General features: G+C 40.1%; 1 protein-coding gene across 4 annotated transcripts in view; it reads right to left on the bottom strand.

The window, feature by feature from the left end:
• The window catches only part of TMTC1 (transmembrane O-mannosyltransferase targeting cadherins 1), a 280,253-nt gene that overhangs the window by 44,818 nt on the left and 213,476 nt on the right, over positions 1 to 21,959 (bottom strand). For all 4 annotated transcript variants that reach the window (XM_086713729.1, XM_086713726.1, XM_086713728.1 and 1 more), the window contains one exon: positions 13,737 to 13,880. In XM_086713729.1, coding sequence (XP_086569855.1) covers positions 13,737 to 13,880 — 144 coding nt within the window. The remainder of the gene's footprint in view (positions 1 to 13,736; positions 13,881 to 21,959) is intronic.

Here is a 21,959-nt window from a genome sequence, read left to right as displayed (position 1 = left end):
GAAAGAATCAGGAGCAATTCCGAGCCTCTTCCTCAGTAAAGCCAGGAAAGCTTCGTAGAAAAGAAAGGTTTAGGCAGTTATCCCCATATGAAAAGATATAAAAGAGGCAGAAGATTTCAAATAGACATTATAAAATTTCTTAATAGCGGGAATTACTATGTACTCCCACAGTACAGCTCACCCCTGGGCCAGTATTAAAACCTACTAATACATTCATTTTGGATCCATCATAAGCAGTTTTGGGAAATCAGAAGCCCATTTTCAATGTAAGCCCCATCTATACAGGACTATTCTGCTAGCCGTTTAGACTAAATTGACAGGTTGATTCAAAAGGGGAAAAATATGGAAATAACATTTGCCTCTGAATTGACCAAGCATGTGATTGAAGTAACCAAGTCCACAGGTTGTTTCTCTGAATTACATAGAAAAAGCTTGAATTAAGTAGCCCATAACTGGTGAGTAAATGGATAAAATCAAACCTTAGCACATACCCCATGGGCATACCTTCGGTTAGAAGTCACAGAAAGGAACAGTCTGAATCCTTTTGGAAACTCATGTCACACTAAGGTCTGTCAGAGCTCTCGTTAGGGGGTTCAACTGGCACTGGTCGAACTATTAGGGATCCTTACATAGGTAAGAGAAGCTGGGAGTTGGTAAAACTGTCCAGGATCAGGTGATATTTATTGCTCTCAGCATCCTCCGTTTCCTTATTCACCAAATAAGGAAGTATCAAGAGACTGCACTAGTGGATGACCGATGATCTAAAATATTTTGTCTTCCCTTTTCCCCTAGATCAGTAGTCCTCAAATTTTAGTGCCTAAGAATCATTGCATGTTCGGTTAGATGCAGAATCCCAGGCCTCCTAAGATTCAGTATGTCCAGGCTAGGGCTCAGGAATCAATATTCTTAATAAGCGCCTTAGGTGATTCTGCTGAGGGGGGCGGTCTTGAGCCTATGCTTTAAGAAACTCTGCCCTGGCTCTGTGTGGGATTTGCCTGTTCAATTGATCCTGGAAATAAGGCGAAATATAAGAGGATGATGAAAGCTAGGAAGAAAGAAGACTCCCTGGGGACAATCAGAGCCAAAGACACAGTCACAGTGGCCAGTTGATTTGGCCAGATGATGGGGAGGCTGGAAGTGGGGGCAGGTGGAGGGGGCACTGAGAAATACTGCAATGGGAAGAGGCGGTTTCTCTGTCATCGAAGCTCTGTTGTGGATGCCTCTATTCCGCATCCAAGTCTTAGTTTCTGTGTCCTCCATGCGGGCATCACAACATAAATAAAAATCTCCTAATAATCTGCAAGCAAAACTCAACTCTCTCAAGTTCCCCCCAGGATCTTCCAAAAGGCTAAAAGTCCTGAGAAGGGCTTCCCGGGACCAATAACATCTTCATCATTGATTTCATGAGAGAAACATTAAGTAGAAATTAGATCTTGCTCATAATGTGCAAATTTTGCCATTAAACATTTGTAGCTTCACAGGGAATTTTCCCTTTGGTTATATAGCAGTGGGGCTGTTTTTCTCATGTGTTAAGTAAAAACATTTGCATCATCTCACTTTCCTGGCTCCATCTCAATGACAGATATTTAGCGAAAGCAAATAAGGCTTCACCATATTTTCTTTTAGTAATTAAGGACCTGTTAAGTTTGTCAATTTAGAAAACTTTTTGGATTCCTGTCTAAAATCTCATGACATATTCATTTAAACTAAAAGCAGATGCTTGCTTTGAAAAAGTATTGACATTTTGGGAGAATTTAGGAAATGCCAGCAACAGAAATAAATGGAATTGGCAATCCACTTGGCAGCAGTAAAATCTCCCATTAACCACCGTGTGAACTTGGGAGTGCTGGGGAGCTCCCTTAATTACTATTCCATTGTTGGAGTGTTGTGTTGTGGTTGTGTCCCAAAATGATGTCTCTCACAAAGGAAAAAAGATGTTTTTTTTTTTTTTAGGGTTGGGGGGAACATATAGACTTGACCAGCTCTTCTGAAAAACTGAATTGTAAAAGTCAAGTTGTAAATGTCTGACAGATGATCTTTTCAATGCATACATTTTTCTGTGGTTCTACTATTGGTATTTTCTATGGTTCTATTGGATCTTACTTTATGCAGCCTCTTTTATGTTCAGGTTTACTGAGCACATCTCTAGGCAATGCCCTGGAAATAGAGTATCTAGTTTACTGGTGTTCACGCTAGTAGTTCTACATAAAAACTGAGTTTTTATGGAAGCCACACAGGAAAACTGTCTGGAGAACAGATTCATATTATGTGGTGATGAAGAAATTTTTTTCTTCAATTCAAAACTATGATCACTGTAATTAGCATTCAGAGAGTAGATCACCTGTACCTCACACCCTCCGCAACACAGGTGGGTTTGCAGGATTAGATTGAGGTCAATGCAGCCACAACTGGGAGGCAGTTAGGGTGCCCACGCTGTGCGGTGCGAGCGGTCGGTCAATCTTTGGTTGCCTTTAACACCTCTCTCCCCAGCTAAAAACTGAGGAACAGAATGGTGGAAAGTTCTGACGCTATCTAGTTACAGAGCAGCAGAGATGGAGACACAGTTCACGTAAAAGACCTCATGCAGGAGCTGGCACAGCGTAGGTCTTGAGGAAATGTTCATCTGGGATCCCTCCCCTTTCACTGTTATAGAAGGCTCTTGATGTCTTGATCAGCTCCATGAGGTGGCTGCCCTGAACCCCAAAGCAGGATGCCTGCCCCATCGTGCCCCTGCTCCCGCACATACGGAGCCAGTTCTGTGCCACGAGTGCACGAAGGTGAGTAGGAAGTGAAGGGAAATACTCCTAAGCCAGCATCACTTCGGAGCTCACACAATATCTCTGCTAAGCCCTTCCATGATTTGAAGGAATGCATAGAAACAATGCTCCCAGTGTGGTACCTGGAGAAGAAGACAGCTGAGTATAGCCTGATTTAGCCAGGATTCATTGACCCCATAGACAAGGGGTCACTGTGATGATGCAATTGATGAATGCACATTCCTGGTTTTAGGCTCAGGCTGATTGCTGTCTAAATCCCAGCTCTGCCCTCATTAGCTGTAGGACCTGGATTAGATGTTCTACCGCCATGAGTCTCAGTGGCCAAACCTGTGAAACGTGCACACGGATCCCTACCCCCCAGGCTCCTGTTAGGGTGCAGTAAAGGCACACAGGCTTGGAGAAGGTGTCTGGCATGAGGGCAGATGCAGTAAATGTTAGCTCTACTTGCTCCTCAACGTTTCCGCCAGATTCCCATCTGGAATCGCCACAGGATGCCTCACAATTTACTTCTCAGCACAAACAGAATGCTGTCCCAGTGCTTCTACTCCATCTGAAGAGAAAAGGGACTTGCAAGTTCCTTTCTGGTCTTTCTCTTCCCCTGCACTGAAGAGATCAGAAACTTGGAGTCATAGTTAAACCACAGATTCTTGGGGCGCCTGGGTGGCACAGTCGGTTAAGCATCCGACTTCAGCCAGGTCACGATCTCGCGGTCCGGGAGTTCGAGCCCCGCGTCAGGCTCTGGGCTGATGGCTCAGAGCCTGGAGCCTGTTTCCGATTCTGTGTCTCCCTCTCTCTCTGCCCCTCCCCTGTTCATGCTCTGTCTCTCTCTGTCCCAAAAATAAATAAATGTTGAAAAAAAAAATTTTTTAAAAATAAAAAAAAAAAAACACAGATTCTTGCAGCTACAGAGATTTGCGGGATCGCCTGCACCCACCCCTTATTTCAAAAAGGAGACTGAATCTCAAGGAGGTTGAATATTGCCCAAAGCTGTTCAATTGCAGGGGTGGAAAATGCGTTATCTACTTCTGATTCATTATTAATTTTATACCAAGAAGCTGAGCTTCAAATTGGCAGTGGGAAATTATGTCCCTGGGCTAATAATTAATAATAGCTAAAACTTATTTCGTCTTCATGGGGGTCTAGGTCCTATGTTAAGTACTTATATGCATTCTCATGTTTAGTACTCATGAAAACAAATCACAGTATTATTTCCACTTTGTAAGTGAGTAATTAGAGGCAGCGAAAAATAAAATTGTTTTCCCAAGGTCACACACTGCTACACAGTGTATAGATCCAAACTCACTAAGTTCTACAACTCCTGGTCCTGAGGAGAGATGCAGACACAGAGTGACAGATGTGACAGAAAGTGCTGGCTACTGAGTTCCCACTTCACAGAGCTTACTGCTCCCAACCCTGGCAGCCCGGTTCCGTCTGTAATGGGAGAGTGATAGTGCCTGTCCCCTGCCCACCCTGAGCGGGCAGGTGTGTGAGGCTTGAGGAAGAGCTTAGGAATTCACCATTCAAGTGTCAGTTATTCACAGGCTAGTCACCTGTTGGAGGAGAGGTAGCAGAAAGGTTGGGGGCAGACAGCCCTGCAATGCTTCCCGGCAGACAGGTGGTACCGTATGAAAGCAGCAGGCTGGGTCCTCAAGGGAGGGGAACACGGGAGGAAGACTATAAGGCAAGCTTCATGCCCCCATGGAGCTTCCTGGCCTGACCCTGCAGGCCACAGATAAGTAGAGAACATGCATATTCCTCTTTCTGCCCTTCGTGTTTCCCCTCCTGGCTTACACAGGGCTAAAGATAGACTTGAAAGCCTTTGACGATCTTTAACAACTCACATTCCAAATTTAGCCTCGGTGTCAGGACAAAATTGATCTACTGGATTTAAGATAAAAAAATTGAGATGTTTGGTCCCTTAAGGTAACATAATGCATGCTAGGAGAAATTTCCAATGGTTACCCTCATTTCCCTCTTTTTCGAAAGTTTTTTTTTAACTTTTACAAATGTTTATTCATTTTTGGAGAGAGAGAGAGAGAGAGAGAGAGAGAGAGAGAGAGAGAGAGAGACAGGGTGCAAGTGGGGGAGGGGCGGAGAGAGGGGGAGACAGAATCCGAAGCAGGCTCCACGCTCTGAGCTGTCAGCACACAGCCCAATACAGGGCTTGAACTCACGAACCGTGAGATCATTACCTGAGCCAAAGTTGGACGTTTAACCGACAGCCACCCAGGCGTCCCTCAAGTTTTTATTTTAATTCCAGTTAGTTAACATAGTATTATATTGGCTTCAGGGGTACAGTGTAGTGATTCAACACTTCCTTGTTCATTTCTTTTATTCTTATAAATTGACTTGTACCTTCTTTAAGCTACATCTCCAGTGAAGAGCTGCTCCAAGTCAGCACCTGGCACAGGATCTTAAGGAGACCAGACTGCAAATGGGGGCAGGGAACGTTTGTGAAGCTTAAAGGAGCGGGGATAATTTTCAGGACAGGGGAGACCGCTGGATACTCTAGCACTTGACAAAGCAGTCTGGCATGTTTAGTTATCCTCTGTCAGAAATATTTATGCAGGGAGAGAAAAAACATTCCAATTCTTTAAGAGAATGTAAATAAAACGAGGGGTCCCGTAAAGCTTGCTCTCCCTCACAGTGCTCCCTGCACAGACTGTCTTCTGGCCTCACCAGTGTTTACTGCAGCCATTACAGCAAAGAAAGGATTGAGGAAAGGGACGCTTCTTTGCAAACCATACTGTGGGTTTAAAACAACTCACTCATGCTCAATTCATTTAGCAATCCCAGCATGAATGAATAGAGCTTTGGTGGGGGAGAGATACTTAGAAAAATATTTTAACAATTAGCAATCTGTTTATACACAAATAACTTTCAAATCTTGAGGAAATAGGTAAACATTCTCATTATTTCCCAGATAATTCAGTTTCGTGCAAACATTGAACGGAAGATAAAAATGCAAATGAAACCATATTTTAGATACACTAGGAGAGTTCTCACTTTAAAACCTCCGTGCTATTCCCTCAAATGAAGTTCGCAGGCTTGTATCTCACATTCGTTGACAAGAGGCCAGTGCGGCTATGCGCTGCGGTTCACACGGCATGGGAGGGTGGTAGGAAAGATGGAGGAAAGTGGCAGCATTTATGGAAAGTCCTAAATGCTAAGACATTTGGACTCTGTGTGTGTACATAATGGGCAATCAGTGAATCTCTCAGGCACCCCTCAATTTATAGGGAAGGTGGGAGAGGAGCAGATGTTAGAAATAGAAGGAAAAAATGAAATAAAGAGCTTCAAAACAGGAGGAGGCCAACATTGTCATACTCTTCACTTCAGAGACATCAGGGGAATGAGAGCTGAACGAACAGGTGAGGAGGAAGGAGAAGCACCAAATGCTAACCGTTCTTGCCAATTGACAAGAGAAATTTCAGAAAGAGTTAGGAGAACAGCTTGAGGGAATAGCTGAACTGAGAAAGATTCTCTGGAGGAACCTTGTGTGGGGGAGTGGGATACAGAAATTTGTGGAATGGGAAAAATCTGAAGACCTAAAAGCCCACAATAATGCATGGGGGAAGGGGAAAGAAATAAAATCAAGAACACATGTGGATTTTGCACTAATGCCTACTAATGGCTAAAATAAAAAAGACTGACAATACCAAATGTTAGGGTATGAAGCATATGGATCTCTTAGCATTGTTGATAGGAGTGCAAGTGGTACAATTACTCTGAAGGACAGTTTGGCAGATTCTTAAAACATTAAAGATACATTTACTGGGGCGCCTGGGTGGCGCAGTCGGTTAAGCGTCCGACTTCAGCCAGGTCACGATCTCGCGGTCCGGGAGTTCGAGCCCCGCGTCGGGCTCTGGGCTGATGGCTCGGAGCCTGGAGCCTGTTTCCGATTCTGTGTCTCCCTCTCTCTCTGCCCCTCCCCCATTCATGCTCTGTCTCTCTCTGTCCCAAAAATAAATAAATGTTGAAAAAAAAAATTAAAAAAAAAAAAAAGATACATTTACTTACCCACAATTCTACTCCTAGACGTTTACCTACAAGAAATGAACGTACAAAGACTGGGGGACCTGAACAGTCATAACACGAATATTCATAATCACTCAAACCTGCAAACAAACCAAGTAGTCAGCCACAAGAAAATGGATAAACAAAATTACACTATATTAACACGATGGAATACTACTCAGCAATAAAAGAATGTAATATGGAACCACATGAATAAGACTCAAAACACTATGATGAGTAAAAATATCCAGAAGCCAAAAAGTACATATTAAGGATCAACTTTCAATGAAGCTCTAAAACAGGCTAAACTAATCTATGGTGAAAAGAATCAGAATGACTGCCTCGAGGGGGGAGAAATTACTGGAAAGAGGCACGAGGGGTCTTTCTGGAGTGATGGGAATGTTCTATGTTATCCTGGAGGTAATTATGAAAGTATATAGAATTGTCAAAATACAGATTTGTGAATTTTTTCCATGGTAATTATGCCACAACCTAAAAAAAATACAAATAAACAACACATAAATAAGATGTAAACACTGGCCTTGTTAAGGAGGCAAGACAGTGTCTCCTCCCTTGGAAGAGTAAAAGAAGAGATAGTCTGTCGACATGCAGGGAATTTTGAGATAGGAAGAAGGGAAGCTGAAAAAATTGACCCTGAATGACTTGAATGTTCTTAGTAAAAGTAAGCGATGATGTCATCTTCTGCGTGTGTTTATGAACACGGAGGAGGGGAAGAAGGATACATGTATTAGGAAAAGGAAAAAAAAAGGAGATATTATAGGATCATAAGGGATGAATCTCTAGCAGCTTTAACTCCTGACCCTGTTTGGTTTCACAATGCTCTCTTCAGAGTTTTGTTAGCTTTGTTTTTCATCCCTAACGCTTGACAGATTACATGACAGTCTAGAGCATACATTCCTGACAGAGGTGAAAATTGCTTCTTGGATTGGAGGTAGTGCTGTGAAAACAATATTAGATTACATATAAAAAATAAAATTAGAAAGGACAATGGTTTGTGGTCTCCCAAAGCTCAACCCCTACGTAACAAATCTTATTCTTGAGTATTCATTAGGGATGGAGGTGATTAGGAAAAAATGCTTTAAAAGGCTTCGAGGGTGAGGGTGGGGGCTAATAATGAAAACGAGTTGAGAAATATTGATCTACAGAAAGCAAAATGCAGGCAATGGGGTACACCGGGTTAGGAGCCTCGTCAGGCAAGTAAATGATAGTCAAGGTGTGAAAGAGTCTATGTTGATGTCACATGCATGAATGAAATAGATAAATTAGAGATGAGATTATAAATTATGAATATAAAAATCAGAGAGAACAGAGATTCTAATAATGGAGAAGAGCAGGGTCGGTAGGAATGAGGGAGTAAGAGGGGAGTAACACTGGTCGTGGAAGGCACAACAATACTAAGGTCTTAAAAGAAGACAACTTGGAGGGCGTCTGGGTGGCTCAGTCAGTTGAGCATCCGACTTCGGCTCAGGTCATGATCTCGTGGTTGGTGAGTTCGAGCTCCGCTTCGGGCTCTGTGCTGACAGCTCAGATCCTGGAGCCTGCTTCAGACTCTGTGTCCCCCTCTCTCTCTGCTCCACCCCTGGTTGAGCTCTGTCTCTGTCTTTCAAAAATGAATAAACGTAAAAAAATTTTTTTAAAGAAGATAACTGAACACAGAGAAGAGCTAGAAGGTGGCAGGTCAAAATCATGACCCCATCAGAGGGTTAGTAGGGACGACAGAGGGTGAAAGGTAAGAGGGGGGAGAGGTAAGAGGTTAAGGTCAAAGAGGAACATCAGAATTTCGGTGATACAAAGTAAAAATCCCATGGCATGGCCATGTTGGTGGGTGCCCAAGGTAGAGTAGAACCAGAGGGTCTAGGGGTAAAGCTGGCAGAAGAAGTGGGTGACTGATTAAGTTGGGGAGGGGCTGTAATGGGATTGAGACTACACATAAATAAGGTTGGAAGTACCATGAATACTAACAGATCACCATGGCGGTGGGGGCAAGGAGTGAGATTTCACTAGAAGGAAAGGGTGCAGAACTTGCCCACCCAAAGCTGACATCCTAATGTAGTGGAAAGGAACTCCAAAAGCTTTTCTTTATCCAATGGGCTGGCATTTTGAATTCCCAGAGGCTTCAGTTGAAAAGGAGAGAAGAGAACTACCATCTTGAATGTATCAATTCCTTTTTATAAAATAAAAGGTGGTGTAGCTAGTATCAAAGCTATAAAGAAATTTATCCCAAACATTTAAATTTATTCAAAGATAATGGTCACCCTTCTTTCCATGTCCTTTTATTCTTCAGAATTTAATTTTCTAAAGGACCAGACTAAAGAAAATCAAACGTATTTTTTCCCAAATTCAACTTATATATAGTTCAATTATTGGATATCCCATTTCACTTTCTTCTAAATTGGGATTATAATATTTATTATAATACCCATTAACACCCAAATCCTCTCATGTGAATAGAAGGTAGTTCTGGCAATGAGGGAGGTATGCTATATAATTCTTTAAGAGGGTCTTTTCATATTCTGTTTCAGTAACAAACACTAGCAGCTATTTTCCCCAAGCAGTCACAAAAATATTTTCCTACGCCCTGAATGTAAGTATCCGATTATATTCTCTTGAGCCATCAGGGACTTCTGCTCTTTTCAACCATGAAAAGTTTATGCTAATCTTGCCTATTTTCTTTTATGTTTTAGGCTTCAAGCAAAGCCAACAATAATTAATATAAATTAAGAATGCTGGCATGGATAGCTGCTCCTTATCAATCTGTCACACTGTACATATGCTGCACAGAATCATAATAGATTAGCTTCAAAGTCCAGTGAAATGGTCATGAAAGAGGCCAAATATATTTGGATAGCATTCATTGAAATCTATTGCTATGAACAGGTCTAAAGCTATATGTCATATAATTCCAAGAATTCAAGTGACGTTTGTCCTCAGTGCCACACGATTTCTGGGATGGTCTGACAGAATCACATTTTATTTAGAGCTTCTGGCCTGGACAAAGACTTAATTTCTCTCAAAGTCAAAGTCATTAATAAAGGTCTATGCTGTGCAATACAGCAGCCACTAACCACACGTGGTTACTGAACACTTGAAATATGACTAGTCTGAAAGTAAGAAACATACACTGGGTTTCAAAGATTAATTGTAAAGAAATACACACTAGCTCAGTAATATTTTTACGTGTTCAATTTTAAAATTAATTTTTAATACGAATTACACACTAAAATGACAATATTTTGGATATACAGGGTTAAATAGAATGCATTATTATAATAATTCCACCTTTTTATGTTCTGAAATATGGCTGCTTGAAAATTTTAAGTCACAGATTCTGGCTCTCATTACATTTCCATTGGGCGATGTGGCTCTAGGCTGTATCCCAGTTTTGAGGCAAGCCACAAGGAGGCAGTCGAGTGTGGTCAGACAGCTCTAGGTTCAATTCCCATGCCTTCTGTTACTTCGCTAAGGGACCTTGGCACATTACTTCTCCAAGCCTTAGTCTCTTCATTTATAAAATAGGAACGATGACAGTGCCCTGCTCTCAGCGATGAGCAAATCTAACACTTGTGCCTAAATAGGTGCTTGGGTTCTCAGAATGAGAATTAAGTTCTAGATTACAAAAAAGGGCACAATTTAAAAAATTAGCTGCCTGATGAGAAACAGATAGGGCAAAAATCTTAAATAGCAAAATGGATCAAATCAAACAAAATTTAAAATATTCTTATTTATTTATTTATTTTTGTCTTTGACCCACTGCTAGTAGCAGACATATATTAAGGTTAAGTAGAAATGAAACTCAGAGTTAACTAAATGTGGATTAGCTCTATTTTCTGAGTTACCTCTCTCTGCTACTGAGGGATATAATGTAAACAAATGTCACTATCCCCCCCACCCCACCCACCCAAAAAAAACCATGATGGGTCTTTCTCCCAGAAGGCAATCACATGCTGTCAAATAGCTGAATATGAAGTAATTCTTGGATTGGAGAGGTATTTGGGCAGCATGGGTCAAGGTAAGTGAATAGAATAGGAATCCAAGGGCAGGCATTCAGTCCTAGGTCTGACAAGGCCTAGGCCAATGTCACATGAGATCTCTGAGCCTTGGTTTCTCCATGTGTAAAACGGGGATGCAGATGATAATACCTCTCACAATAGATTAAAGATTAAATAATGCATATGAAAACACTTATCTGTAAACTGGACAGTATTATATAAATGTTAGCTATTAGCATGATTTATTCTACTGAATTGTAAAAGGAATCTACATAGATACAGCCACTCTGCTTTCTGGTGTAAATGAAAAGAACAAAAGGCAAACAATGGTGACTTTGTACAAAGCACTCAACTTCGCAGGACCCTGGTTTCCTCTTCTTCCCTGTCTACTTTAAGGAGTCACGAGGAGAGCTTCCTCAAAAAAACATGCACTCAGAAAAGTACAGTCTTACACAAATGTAAAGCATTGTCTTTGGTTTGGATAATCATCAAAAGTTGATTTTGACAAAATCTCTGACAAAGAGAGAAAAAGTCCGATGCTCAGTATCCAGGAATCCCTCCTACTGTGAAGAGTAGCCATTGCCATGCTCCAAAAAATAATCCCTTATCCTTTTAACTCACAGATACTCATTCAAGCTAATAGTGGAATAATATGTGAATTGAAAAAGGAAGGTTAGAGTGTGCATCTCTTGTTCAGGTCTTGGCAAGATGAAATTTAAGGACCATCTAACCATTATTTTCAAGTAGAGGCCCATTCAGCACAATATTGTAACCATAACTGCAGGACATCATTCCTAACAAGAACTGTCATTAAAGCTGGCTCTTTGGGGGAACAAATACTCATATGGTCTTTAAAATCAATACTATGTAATCCAGTTACCCCAAAAGACACTGATAGGACTTTATCCAGCCATTAAGTTACTTGGGCTCGAAGTTAGGACATAAACAGACCCAACAATGACTTTAAAAAAAATGAGTCCATAGAGCGTCACATAGAGAAATAAGAGCTCATAAAAATAGCAGAGTAATACAAAAGCACTCTATTGACCTGCAACTAGTTATCTGCAATAACAGAGAACTCATTTTCCCCACATCTCTTGATTTGTTATTATTTTTAATGGGAGTTAACTGGTAATAAAATGGTTTTTCTGTCACAGTGTGTACCATTTCATTCATAGTTGTTTTTCATCAATCTCAATTTGTATCAAGTTGTAACAATAAATTATCTGATTCAAAAATTACATTTATTTGTTTTTTGCTGACTTATAGTTTTATTTCTTTCATTTTAAGTGTATTTTCCTCACATTTACTTATTTTTGTATAGTCTTCCTTGATTTTGTGTTCCTGTAAATGGATAAAGCCATTTCTAAACATAAAACTTCAGACTCAGGGGGTGCCTGGGTGGCTCAGTTGATTAAGCATCTGGCTCTTGATTCCAGCTTAGGTCCTGATCTCATGGTTTGTGAGTTCGAGCCCCACATCCAGCTCTGTGATGACAGTACAGAGCCTGCTTGGGATTCTCTCTCTCCCTCCCCCTCTCACTATCTCTCTCTCTCTCTCAAAATAAATAAATAAACTTAAAAAGCAAACAAACAAAAAAAACCCTTCAGATTCAGGATGGTACCTATCACATCATACCATATTAGAATGTTCTGTGATTAATCCACCCAATGCTTCTGTCCAAACAAGATTAGATAAAAACACACATTAACACACACATTAGGAGAAAGGACTATTATCTATCTATATATGTAAAATTAAAGGAGTAAACAAGAAGGTGGAGAAGCTGCATCACACTGAGTTACTGAGATAATTAGAGGACAATCCTGCTGGAGCACCTGGGTGGCTCAGTCAGTTACTCTTGGTTTCAGCTCAGGTCATGGTCTCACAATTCCTGAGTTTGAGCCCCACATCTGGCTCTGAGCTGACAGTGTGGAGCCTGCTTGGGATTTTCTCTCTCCTTCTCCATCCCTCTCTCTCAAAAATAAACAAATAAACATTAAAAAAAAAAAAAAAAAAGACAATCCTGTTAGGGAGAGGCCAAAAGAACAAAGCAAACCATTCGCTTTAAAAGTACCAGATGAGCACTCTAGAAATTTAGAGACGTGGAAACCATTCAGTAAGTGTGTGGACTGTCAGCATCTTAACGAGCATCACTACAATCTCATTCCAAACATTTTCATCCTATTTCCGCTTCTGATGTACCATCACCAACATACCAAGACTCTGTATTAATAAAAAGACAAGATGCAAAAGTATCCCTGTGTGCTTCAGTCTTCAGTGACACTAATCAACCTTTTACTGGGCAGTGACAGTACCCGGTGACTGGTGACTATACCCGGCAGGTCTTCCTAAGAGTAAGACTTACCATCACTAAGTCCAGGCAGACCTTACTTTGTTTTTTTACTGCTAGTACACACTGAACACAAGCTGTGGTTCTGTCATTTGCCTACAGTTTTAGAGCAGATTGCTCTTCGTGGATAAGTACTTTTACAAGGTATACTCATGGAATACCTGGGAAACACCTTTCCAAAAAAAAATTGGGAAATGTCGTATTCCATACTGCCTTCTTCAAGATTCACGGGGCATTTAGGATATTAAAGGTTCTTGCAAGAGGGGAGTCATCCTTGTCTAACTTGGCATTTCCTAAGTTTACCTGACCAAGGAGCCCTTCCCTATTCCTACCCCTCCACAGACAATCTGTGAACATATCTCAGAACTAACATGTCCAGAGAGACACTCTAGGGAAATACTCTTTTTGACTGATAAGGGATAGAGTTAATTTAGACGAATATGACCTCTTCTCAAAGCTTGGAAACGTTTATTATCCTACTCTAAGAAGAGGACTGAAGCACGACCAAATGAGTGTTGAGAAAGAAAGGGGTGCCTAAAATGACAAGCGCACCTAATCGAAGGTCCACCTTGTACTTACTTGAGGAGATTCCCAAGATTGAAAAGAGCTCGGTTGTGCTGTGGATTTAGCTGGAGAGCCCTCTGATAGTAGATCTTTGCCTCTGCTGTGTCTCTTGTCAGCGTTCCGAGGTTGTTCAGGGCACTGGCGTGGCGAGGATACAACCTGAAAATTAGAGATATTAAGCCAGGATTGTTCAAAAACTCCTCAGGTAGGCACAACAATTTACTTGTTTTCCTTCCTCCTCCACCCTAGGAATGTCACAACCCAAACAAAACACTGAATTCTTCCTTTATTTTAATGGGTTGTCCACGTGAAATTTTAATTATGTATGCAGCTGCAGGCATATAAATGTGGCTGAGAAGTACATATTTGACAGCAGTATATGTAAATAACCCCCAAATGGTGCAAAAATAAACAGTATACAAATCTATCAGGTTTAACCAAATTTTAGTCCTTTGGATCCTACAATTACTTTCAATTTGCTTTGACAGAAAACCCCTATTGCCTCACCACTTCTGAGTTTCTGGGCTGGTAGGACTGCTGACCAGCTGCCCATATAATGCCCACTATGTACATAAGACGATGGGGGTTCTTTGGATGAGGGCATCTTCATGAACATATTTGGATTGGAAGATGAGTCAGACTGCCATTATTGGGAAAGGATAATACACACGATTTTCCCGTAAAAATAAACTTTACTCCCGAAATGGCTTTTCATCTTGGCTCTCTTTTTCCATTTTACCCCCTTTCTCTCCTCCTATTATAATTTGGGTGCCAACTGGCCTAAGAGAGTTCTCAGAATGAAAATCCTGACAAACACTTTCAAAAAAATTAAGTAATGCACAAGGAAGTGAAAATGGCATTCCCAATGTTCAAAAGCAAATGTAAAGGAGGACTGGGGATACATCAGTAAGTCAAATTTATGCTGATTAAGGAGGGAAGGGAATCAATTTACTTCCATAACTCAAAACCATAAAGAAGGTAAATCCACACAGCTACATAGTTTAGTTGTTTCTGCTATACTTAGAGCAGAATATTTAGCAGACTAAGAGGTTCACTCCATCTCTGTCACCCAGAGTACTCAGAATAAGCCTGTGAAGCTGCCTGTTAATGTAGGAAAGCTAAGATAAGGCCCAAATAAAAATAGGATGTGTACTTGTCAAGTCTCTTGACAATCAAATGACATGCTTGGCCTCTCCCACTCTGTTCCACACCTTCTAAGATCAATTATATTTGGGAGCAGAAGGGGGTCCTATTTAAAAGGCTGACAAGACAAGTCTCATGGTTTGTCTTTTTAAACCTTTGCTTAACCCAAAGTTTCCTAGGTTTATTTGACCATGCAATCCTTCCCTACTCCCTTTTAGAGCAGCGATGAACACGATGAACATCTCTAAGAACTAGTATTTTCAGGAAGACATTACAGGTAATGCTCCTCAAGACTGTCAAGGACTCTTCACAGACATGTTATGCCCTCCCAAAGCTGGAAAGCCCTAATTACTCTCAATGGCTGCAGAGATTGTTGGAGAGAGAGATATTATGAGAGGAAGTTGGGGAAAAGAAAACATGCTGGGCCAGCACATGGCACTATTGTTTGCTTATCTCTGGTCACCTTTACTCAGGCAAAGACAACCTGAGGTCCCTGGTGGTAGCCCCACAACCCCAAGCTTCACAATCCTGAAGTATGGCAAGTCCTTGGCCTGAGGGACAGCAAGTCCTTGGCTCTCTTTCTCTGAGATGCCACTATGGGACATCAGAGCTATGATGAGAGACAGAATGCTCTTGTACCTGTTCATTCATTACATACCCACAAAAGTCTCCTGAGAAGCTTATGTCTAAGAATGATTTTGGAAGTGGTTACAGAGAGGATATCACTGCCAGCACTCAAATTCTTCTAAAGATTTTTTATTTTTTAATTTTTTTTTTTGTGCAGGTGAAGATGTTGAGCAAAGCTCTCTGACTTCCCAAAGATTTAAGGGATGTCCAATGAACGCAGTGAGAGCAGTTCTCATTTCCCTGCTGACCAGCTGTAACAGAAAGCTTTCCGGGGACATCTGTCTTCTTAAACCTTGATCTTTTCCTTGATTCTTTAGGCTTGGGAGCCCTTGAAACAAATACGTGAGGTGAAACCACTACCTATGGGAAAGGACAGTCTAAATTCAATAAGATCTTCCACCATGGGCTCACCCATCTCCTGCTGCACGCATCTGCACGGTCAAGCAACTGCCCTCGGCACTGGCTCTCAGCCTACCTTCTCAAATTTTATGTTCCCTCATGATCCACTGTCACTTAAATAGTCATGCACTTTCAATTTCACTGAGTACAAAAATGTTTCTCTTTCTCTCTCTCTCTCCCTTTTTTTTTTGAAATCAGAAACAATATAAATCCACACCAAACTCAAAAACAAAAATAATCAGTGAGAAGGAAATAAAAAACAGATATAAGAAACAGATATAAGCACTATGAGGGAAAAGGCCTTTTTATGTCCTGTGCCCCGAGAACCTCTCTGCAACTGCAGAACCATGAGGCTTAGGACAGGGATCCATGGCCAACCACAAATCCCTGCCAACCATGAATCAAGCCAGGGAAGATGCTCGGTGTTAACAAAGAGTCCTGATCCAACGAGGAAAGGGATTTCTAGCATCTACAGTGGTTTACTTAATCTAGTACCACTCATAGCCCTCCACTTGAAAAATGTGCAATATTGTTTATTCCTAATAGTAAGGGTTTGCTGGCAATATCCTCTCTCACTGGGTATCCGATTAGGTTCACCTAATCACAAGGAAGCACTGCATTATTTATAAAACAAAGCTGAATTTCATTAAAAGAGTTCTTCAATAACCAAGTCAGCAAAAAATACCACTCCTTATTTTGAGTCTTAGATAGACAGAAATTTTCTTCAAACACATACTCTTTTCTTGTTCACTGAAGATCTATAGAAGGACAAGAGTTATTTTGTGCTTTTACTTTCCAAATAAACTTGGGTTTGAATTAGCTTGGGTCTAATTCAATACTGAGGGCTCCAGGAAGGGAATTTTCTACTGGAAAAATGAACAATTTAAGGGCTGTTTATGTTGCTACATCAATGGTCAGAATAAATTTAGCCCATCTTGACTTTTACTTCTACAGGTATGTTTTACAAAAGTTCTGTTAGTGATTGATTATTCCCTTCCCTATCTAAAAAATCTCAGCAAAAGCTTCACTGAACTAGAGTGGAGTGGGGATTTTCAAACCTATTTTTTTTCACATTTTAGTAGCTTTATTTACTTTTTAAAAGTACCCCACCCAACACCCTAGCAATACTCAGTTTGTTCTTTCTTTTTTTTTTTCAAGAGTAGAATTTAGTGATTCATCACTTACATATAACACCCAGTGCTCATCCCAACCAGTGTCATCCTTAATGCCCCTCAGCCCTTTAGCCCTTCCCCCACACTCAACACCCCTCCAGCAACCCTCAGTTTGTCTTCATATTTAAAATCTCTTATGGTTTGTCTGCCTCTCTGTTTTTATATTATTTTTGCTTTCCTTCTCCTATGTTCATCTGTTCTGTATCTCAAATTCCACATGAGTGAAATCATGATATTTGTCTCTCTCTGACTTATTTCACTTAGCATAATACATTCTAATTCCATCCATGTTATTGCAAATGGCAAGATTTCATCCTTCTTGATTAGCAAGTAATATTCCATTGAATATATATACCACATCCTCACTATCTATTCATCAGTCAATGACATTTGGACACTTTCCATACGTTGACTATTGTTGATAGTGTTGCTATAAACATTGGGGTGCATGTGCCCCTTTGAATCAGCATTTTTGTATCATTTGGATAAATACCTAGTAGGGCAACTGCTGGGTCATAGGGTAGTTCTATTTTTCATTTTTTGAGGTACCTCCATATGTTTTCCAGAATGGCTGCAACAGTTTGCATTCCCACCAGTAGGGCAAAAGGGCTCCTCTTTCTCCTCATCCTTGCCAACATCTGTTCTTGCCTGAGTTGTTAAGGTTAGCCATTCTGACAGGTGTGAGGTGGAATCTCACTGTGGTTTTGATTGTAGCTCCCTGATGATGAGTGATATTGAACATCTTTTCATGTGTCTGTTAGCCATCTGTACATCTTCTTTGGAAAAGTGTCTATTCATGCCTTTTGCCCATTTCTTCACTGGATTATTTGTTTTTGGGGTGTTGATTTTGATAAGCTCTTTATAGATTTTGGATACTAATCCTTTATCTGATATGTCATTTGCAAATATCTTCTCTCATTCCATCACTTGCCTTTTAATTTTGCTGATTGTTTCCTTCACTGTTTCTTTCACTTCCTTCAAAAAGATTTTTATCTTTTTTTTTTTTTTTTTTTTTTTACTGTCATGGCTTAAGATTTATTCCAGCAAAGGATACAGTGAAGGAATAAAAGAAAAAGTATATATACAGTAAACCTTGGATTGCAAGTAACTTGTTCTGCAAGAAGATTTTTATCTTAATGAGGTCCCAATAGTTCATTTTGGCCTTGCCTCCAGAGACATGTTGAGTAAGAAGTTGCTGTGGCCAAAGTCAAAGAGGTTTTTGCCTGTTTTCTCCTCTATGATTTTGATGGTTTCCTGTGTACATTTAGGTCTTTCATCCATTTTGAGTTTATTTTTGTGTATAGTGTAAGAAAGTGGTCCAGGTTCATTCTTCTGCATGTTGCTGTCCAGTTTTCCCAACACCATTTACTGAAGAGACTGTCTTTTTTCCTTGGATATTCTTTCCTGCTTTGTCAAAGATTAGTTGGCCATATGTTTCTGGGTCCATTTCTGGGTTCTCTATTCTGTTCCATTGATCTATGTGTCTGTTGTTGTGTCAGTACCATACTGTCTTGATGATCACAGCTTGAAGTCTGGAATTGTGATGCTTCCAGCTTTGGTTTTCTTTTTCAGGATTTCTTTGGCTATGTGGGGTCTTTTCTGGTTCCATACAAATTTTAGGATTGTTTGTTCTAGCTCTCTGAAGAATGCTGGTGTTATTTTGATAGGGTTTGCCGTTCTCTATATTTAAGAGTCTCTTACGATTTGCCTTCCTCTCTGTTTTTATCTTATCTTTCCTTCCCTTCCCCTATGTTCATCTCTTTTGTTTCTTAAATTTCATGTATGAGTGAAATCAGATGATATTTATCTTTATCTGACTGACTTATTTCGCTTAGCATGATAAACTCTAGTTCCATCCAGGTTATTGCAAATGGCAAGATTTCATTCTCTTTGGTTGCCAAGTAATATTCCATTGTATATAATACCACATCTTCTTTATCCATTCATCAGTCGGTGGACATTTGGGCTCAAACCTATTTTTTTTAAGATCAATGTGAACAGCTCCTGGATTTTCTTTCTCATAGTCTTACCCAACATTTATGTTGTTTATGGGGACTCTCTTGCTATTTCTTTTTTTTTTTTTTAATTTTTTTTTTCAACGTTTATTTATTTTTGGGACAGAGAGAGACAGAGCATGAACAGGGGAGGGGCAGAGAGAGAGGGAGACACAGAATCGGAAACAGGCTCCAGGCTCTGAGCCGTCAGCCCAGAGCCTGACGCGGGGCTCGAACTCACGGACCGCGAGATCGTGACCTGGCTGAAGTCGGACGCCCAACCGACTGCGCCACCCAGGCGCCCCTCTCTTGCTATTTCTTAATTATTGTCATTTTATTTCAGTGAGTTAAATTCTTAAAAATGTATGATAGAGGAAATATGTTATATTGTCAAGTAGTTCCAGGGTATAAGGAAGTTTATTTTTCCTCTTTAACAATGAAACCTAAACATAGAGATAGAGTTCCTATGAACTGAAGAGAGTTTTTTTCAAATATCAGATAATTTGCATTCTTTTTTGCTAATGTTTATCTTGAGAGAGAGATAGCATGAGCAGGGCAGAGACAGAAAGAGAGAGGGAGGGAGAGAATCTGAAGCAGGTTCTGTGCTATGAGTGAAGAGCCTGATGTGGGTCTCCATCCCAAGAACTGTGAGATCACGAGCTGAGCTAAAACTAACAGTCAGACACTCAACTGACTGAGCCACCCAGGCAACCCTGGATAATTTATATTCTTGATAGGAAAACATCCATTTGAGCATTTAAGGGGTTCTTAATTTTTACCTAGCAGTGTTTTCTCAAGCAGGATTGATAAAATAAGTAGTTGAGGATCTATCACTCCCCTTCATTCCCAGTCACCTTAACTCTGAGAAGCAACATTGACAACATCACTGGGGGGTGGGGGAGCAGGAATAAAAGAAAATGGGTCCAAAGGGACCTGGGATGTATTAATGATACTTCACATTGTAGAGTACTTTTTCTTCCATTATCTCCTTTAAGCCTCCTAATTCTTTAAGTAGAATTACTGTACTATTTTAGAGTTGAGGGAAAAAATTGAGTAGGTAATAGATTAAAAAAAAAAAAATCTCAGACACATGTGTTCTGTTCCTGTTCCTGTAAATCTATTTATTTTCCCCAAACATTATGAGTCATTTGACCTTCAGCAAATAAATAAACTGCTACAAATTAGAGCTTCCATTTAGAATAATTTCTCCTCTTTTTCTTTGGCCAATCCATTCATCTATGATCTTATAGGAACTAGTTCTCAGTGACAGAAATAGAATAAACTCAATACTCAGGACACTTGACTATTGAGATTCTCATGCACTGGAAAAATTTGTTACCTGTTGTACAAAATAATCCTGGTACCTCGGAAAAGCATAGTATTAGAAAAAGCTATTCAGTGAGTGCACAAGATGTATATATACTCTCTCATCTACTGTTCTTAAGCTTTAACCTCCAGATCACCTGAAGATCCAGAGACATAAGATATATATGACCAAAGTTTGGTTTTATATTTTCTTTCAGTCATTTACTTGGAATTTTGTACAATGCGTTCAAAAGTTAAGGATGCTCTTAATTTTTTATCGTTTGATTACCCTATAAGGATTTCACTGTGCAAGCAATATTGTATCATGTGCTTCAGTTTACAATTTCCTTTTAGAATATACACACCGTGATTTATTTGTCTGATTTTCATTCCACACATTAATTTATTTGAGGTTAACTATGCCAAGGGCAGATGTTTATTTTCTATTTCCTGCTGAGAAAAAAAAAATCCAAAAGAAAAACATGGCTGGGAAAAAAATTCAACCATAAAATCTGAATTTCATTGGACTAAAAAAATGTCCAAAGCAAACTTTATTTCAGGAGTCAGCAGTATATTTTCAACCAGATTGGTCTCTGGCACTTTTTAAGTGCTTTCCTGTTATAAGATTTGAACTATCATGTCACTAAAATGTACCAGGTAACACTGATTATTGATCTGCTTTTTTACTTTTTTGAAATTTCCATTAACAAACAAGTCTTACCACTTTCTTTTTGTACTTTTAAGATAGCTTTGGAAAAAACCTCACAAGCAATTTTGGGAAATGTGACACACTCTCTAAAGAGGGCCAACTAAATTATCTGACCTCTCACAATGGATGACTTCTCACAGTGATCCAGAAGGACTCCGCCCAATTGATTTTCTGAGATAATTTAGAGTAGAACCCTGTTCTCTGATGCCCTCAGGAAATGAGTCATTTTAAGTGGCTGAATTTTCCTGATTCCTGACAATTTAACTCTAGAGGTTGGGAAATGTATTCAATTAAATACGTCTCTGCTTTTTGAAATAGAAAATGGTAAACATAATTTAACCTTTCTCAGAGGCTTGGGGTGATTGTAGTGACCTTTGGTTTTTGTGGCAGATGGTGGGGAATTGCTCTGGTGGAGTAGAAAAAAAATAACTGTATTTGGAGTCAGAAGCCATGTGTGACTTTCTAGCTATGTGATTTCGAATTTATGTCTGTCCTTTAGTTGCTTTCTCTATAACAGTAAGGTCAATAACATAATGACCTTCTTATCTTTTCATACCCATCATCATACCTGTTCCACTACAAACATTTAATGTTTTGGGATTGGTTGCAGGACCTCTGGGTAGTAGTACTTGGCTGCCCCTACAGACCTAATGAACCCATGTCAGGCTGAAGCCACCAGCTCTCCTTCTCTCATGGATTTCTCACCCTCCAAAAAAATCATTGTCTCCACTGTTGTCAATGGCCTTCAGCTTGCTCCTATCAGTCAGAATAACATCCATTATTTCTTCATCACTAAGCCAGTGAACACTCAAGTCATCTTGTATCCATCTGTCTCTCCTGTGCCGTGGGTTCTCAGATGTGAAGGACACATCACTCTCTCCATTTTAAG

This window comes from Puma concolor, chromosome B4 (assembly GCF_028749965.1).
Source record: "Puma concolor isolate L17-30 chromosome B4, mPumCon1.1.hap2, whole genome shotgun sequence".
NCBI classification, from domain to species: Eukaryota; Metazoa; Chordata; class Mammalia; order Carnivora; family Felidae; genus Puma; species Puma concolor.
Note: the sequence above shows the minus strand (reverse complement) of the source record. Positions and strands in the feature narration are given on the sequence as shown.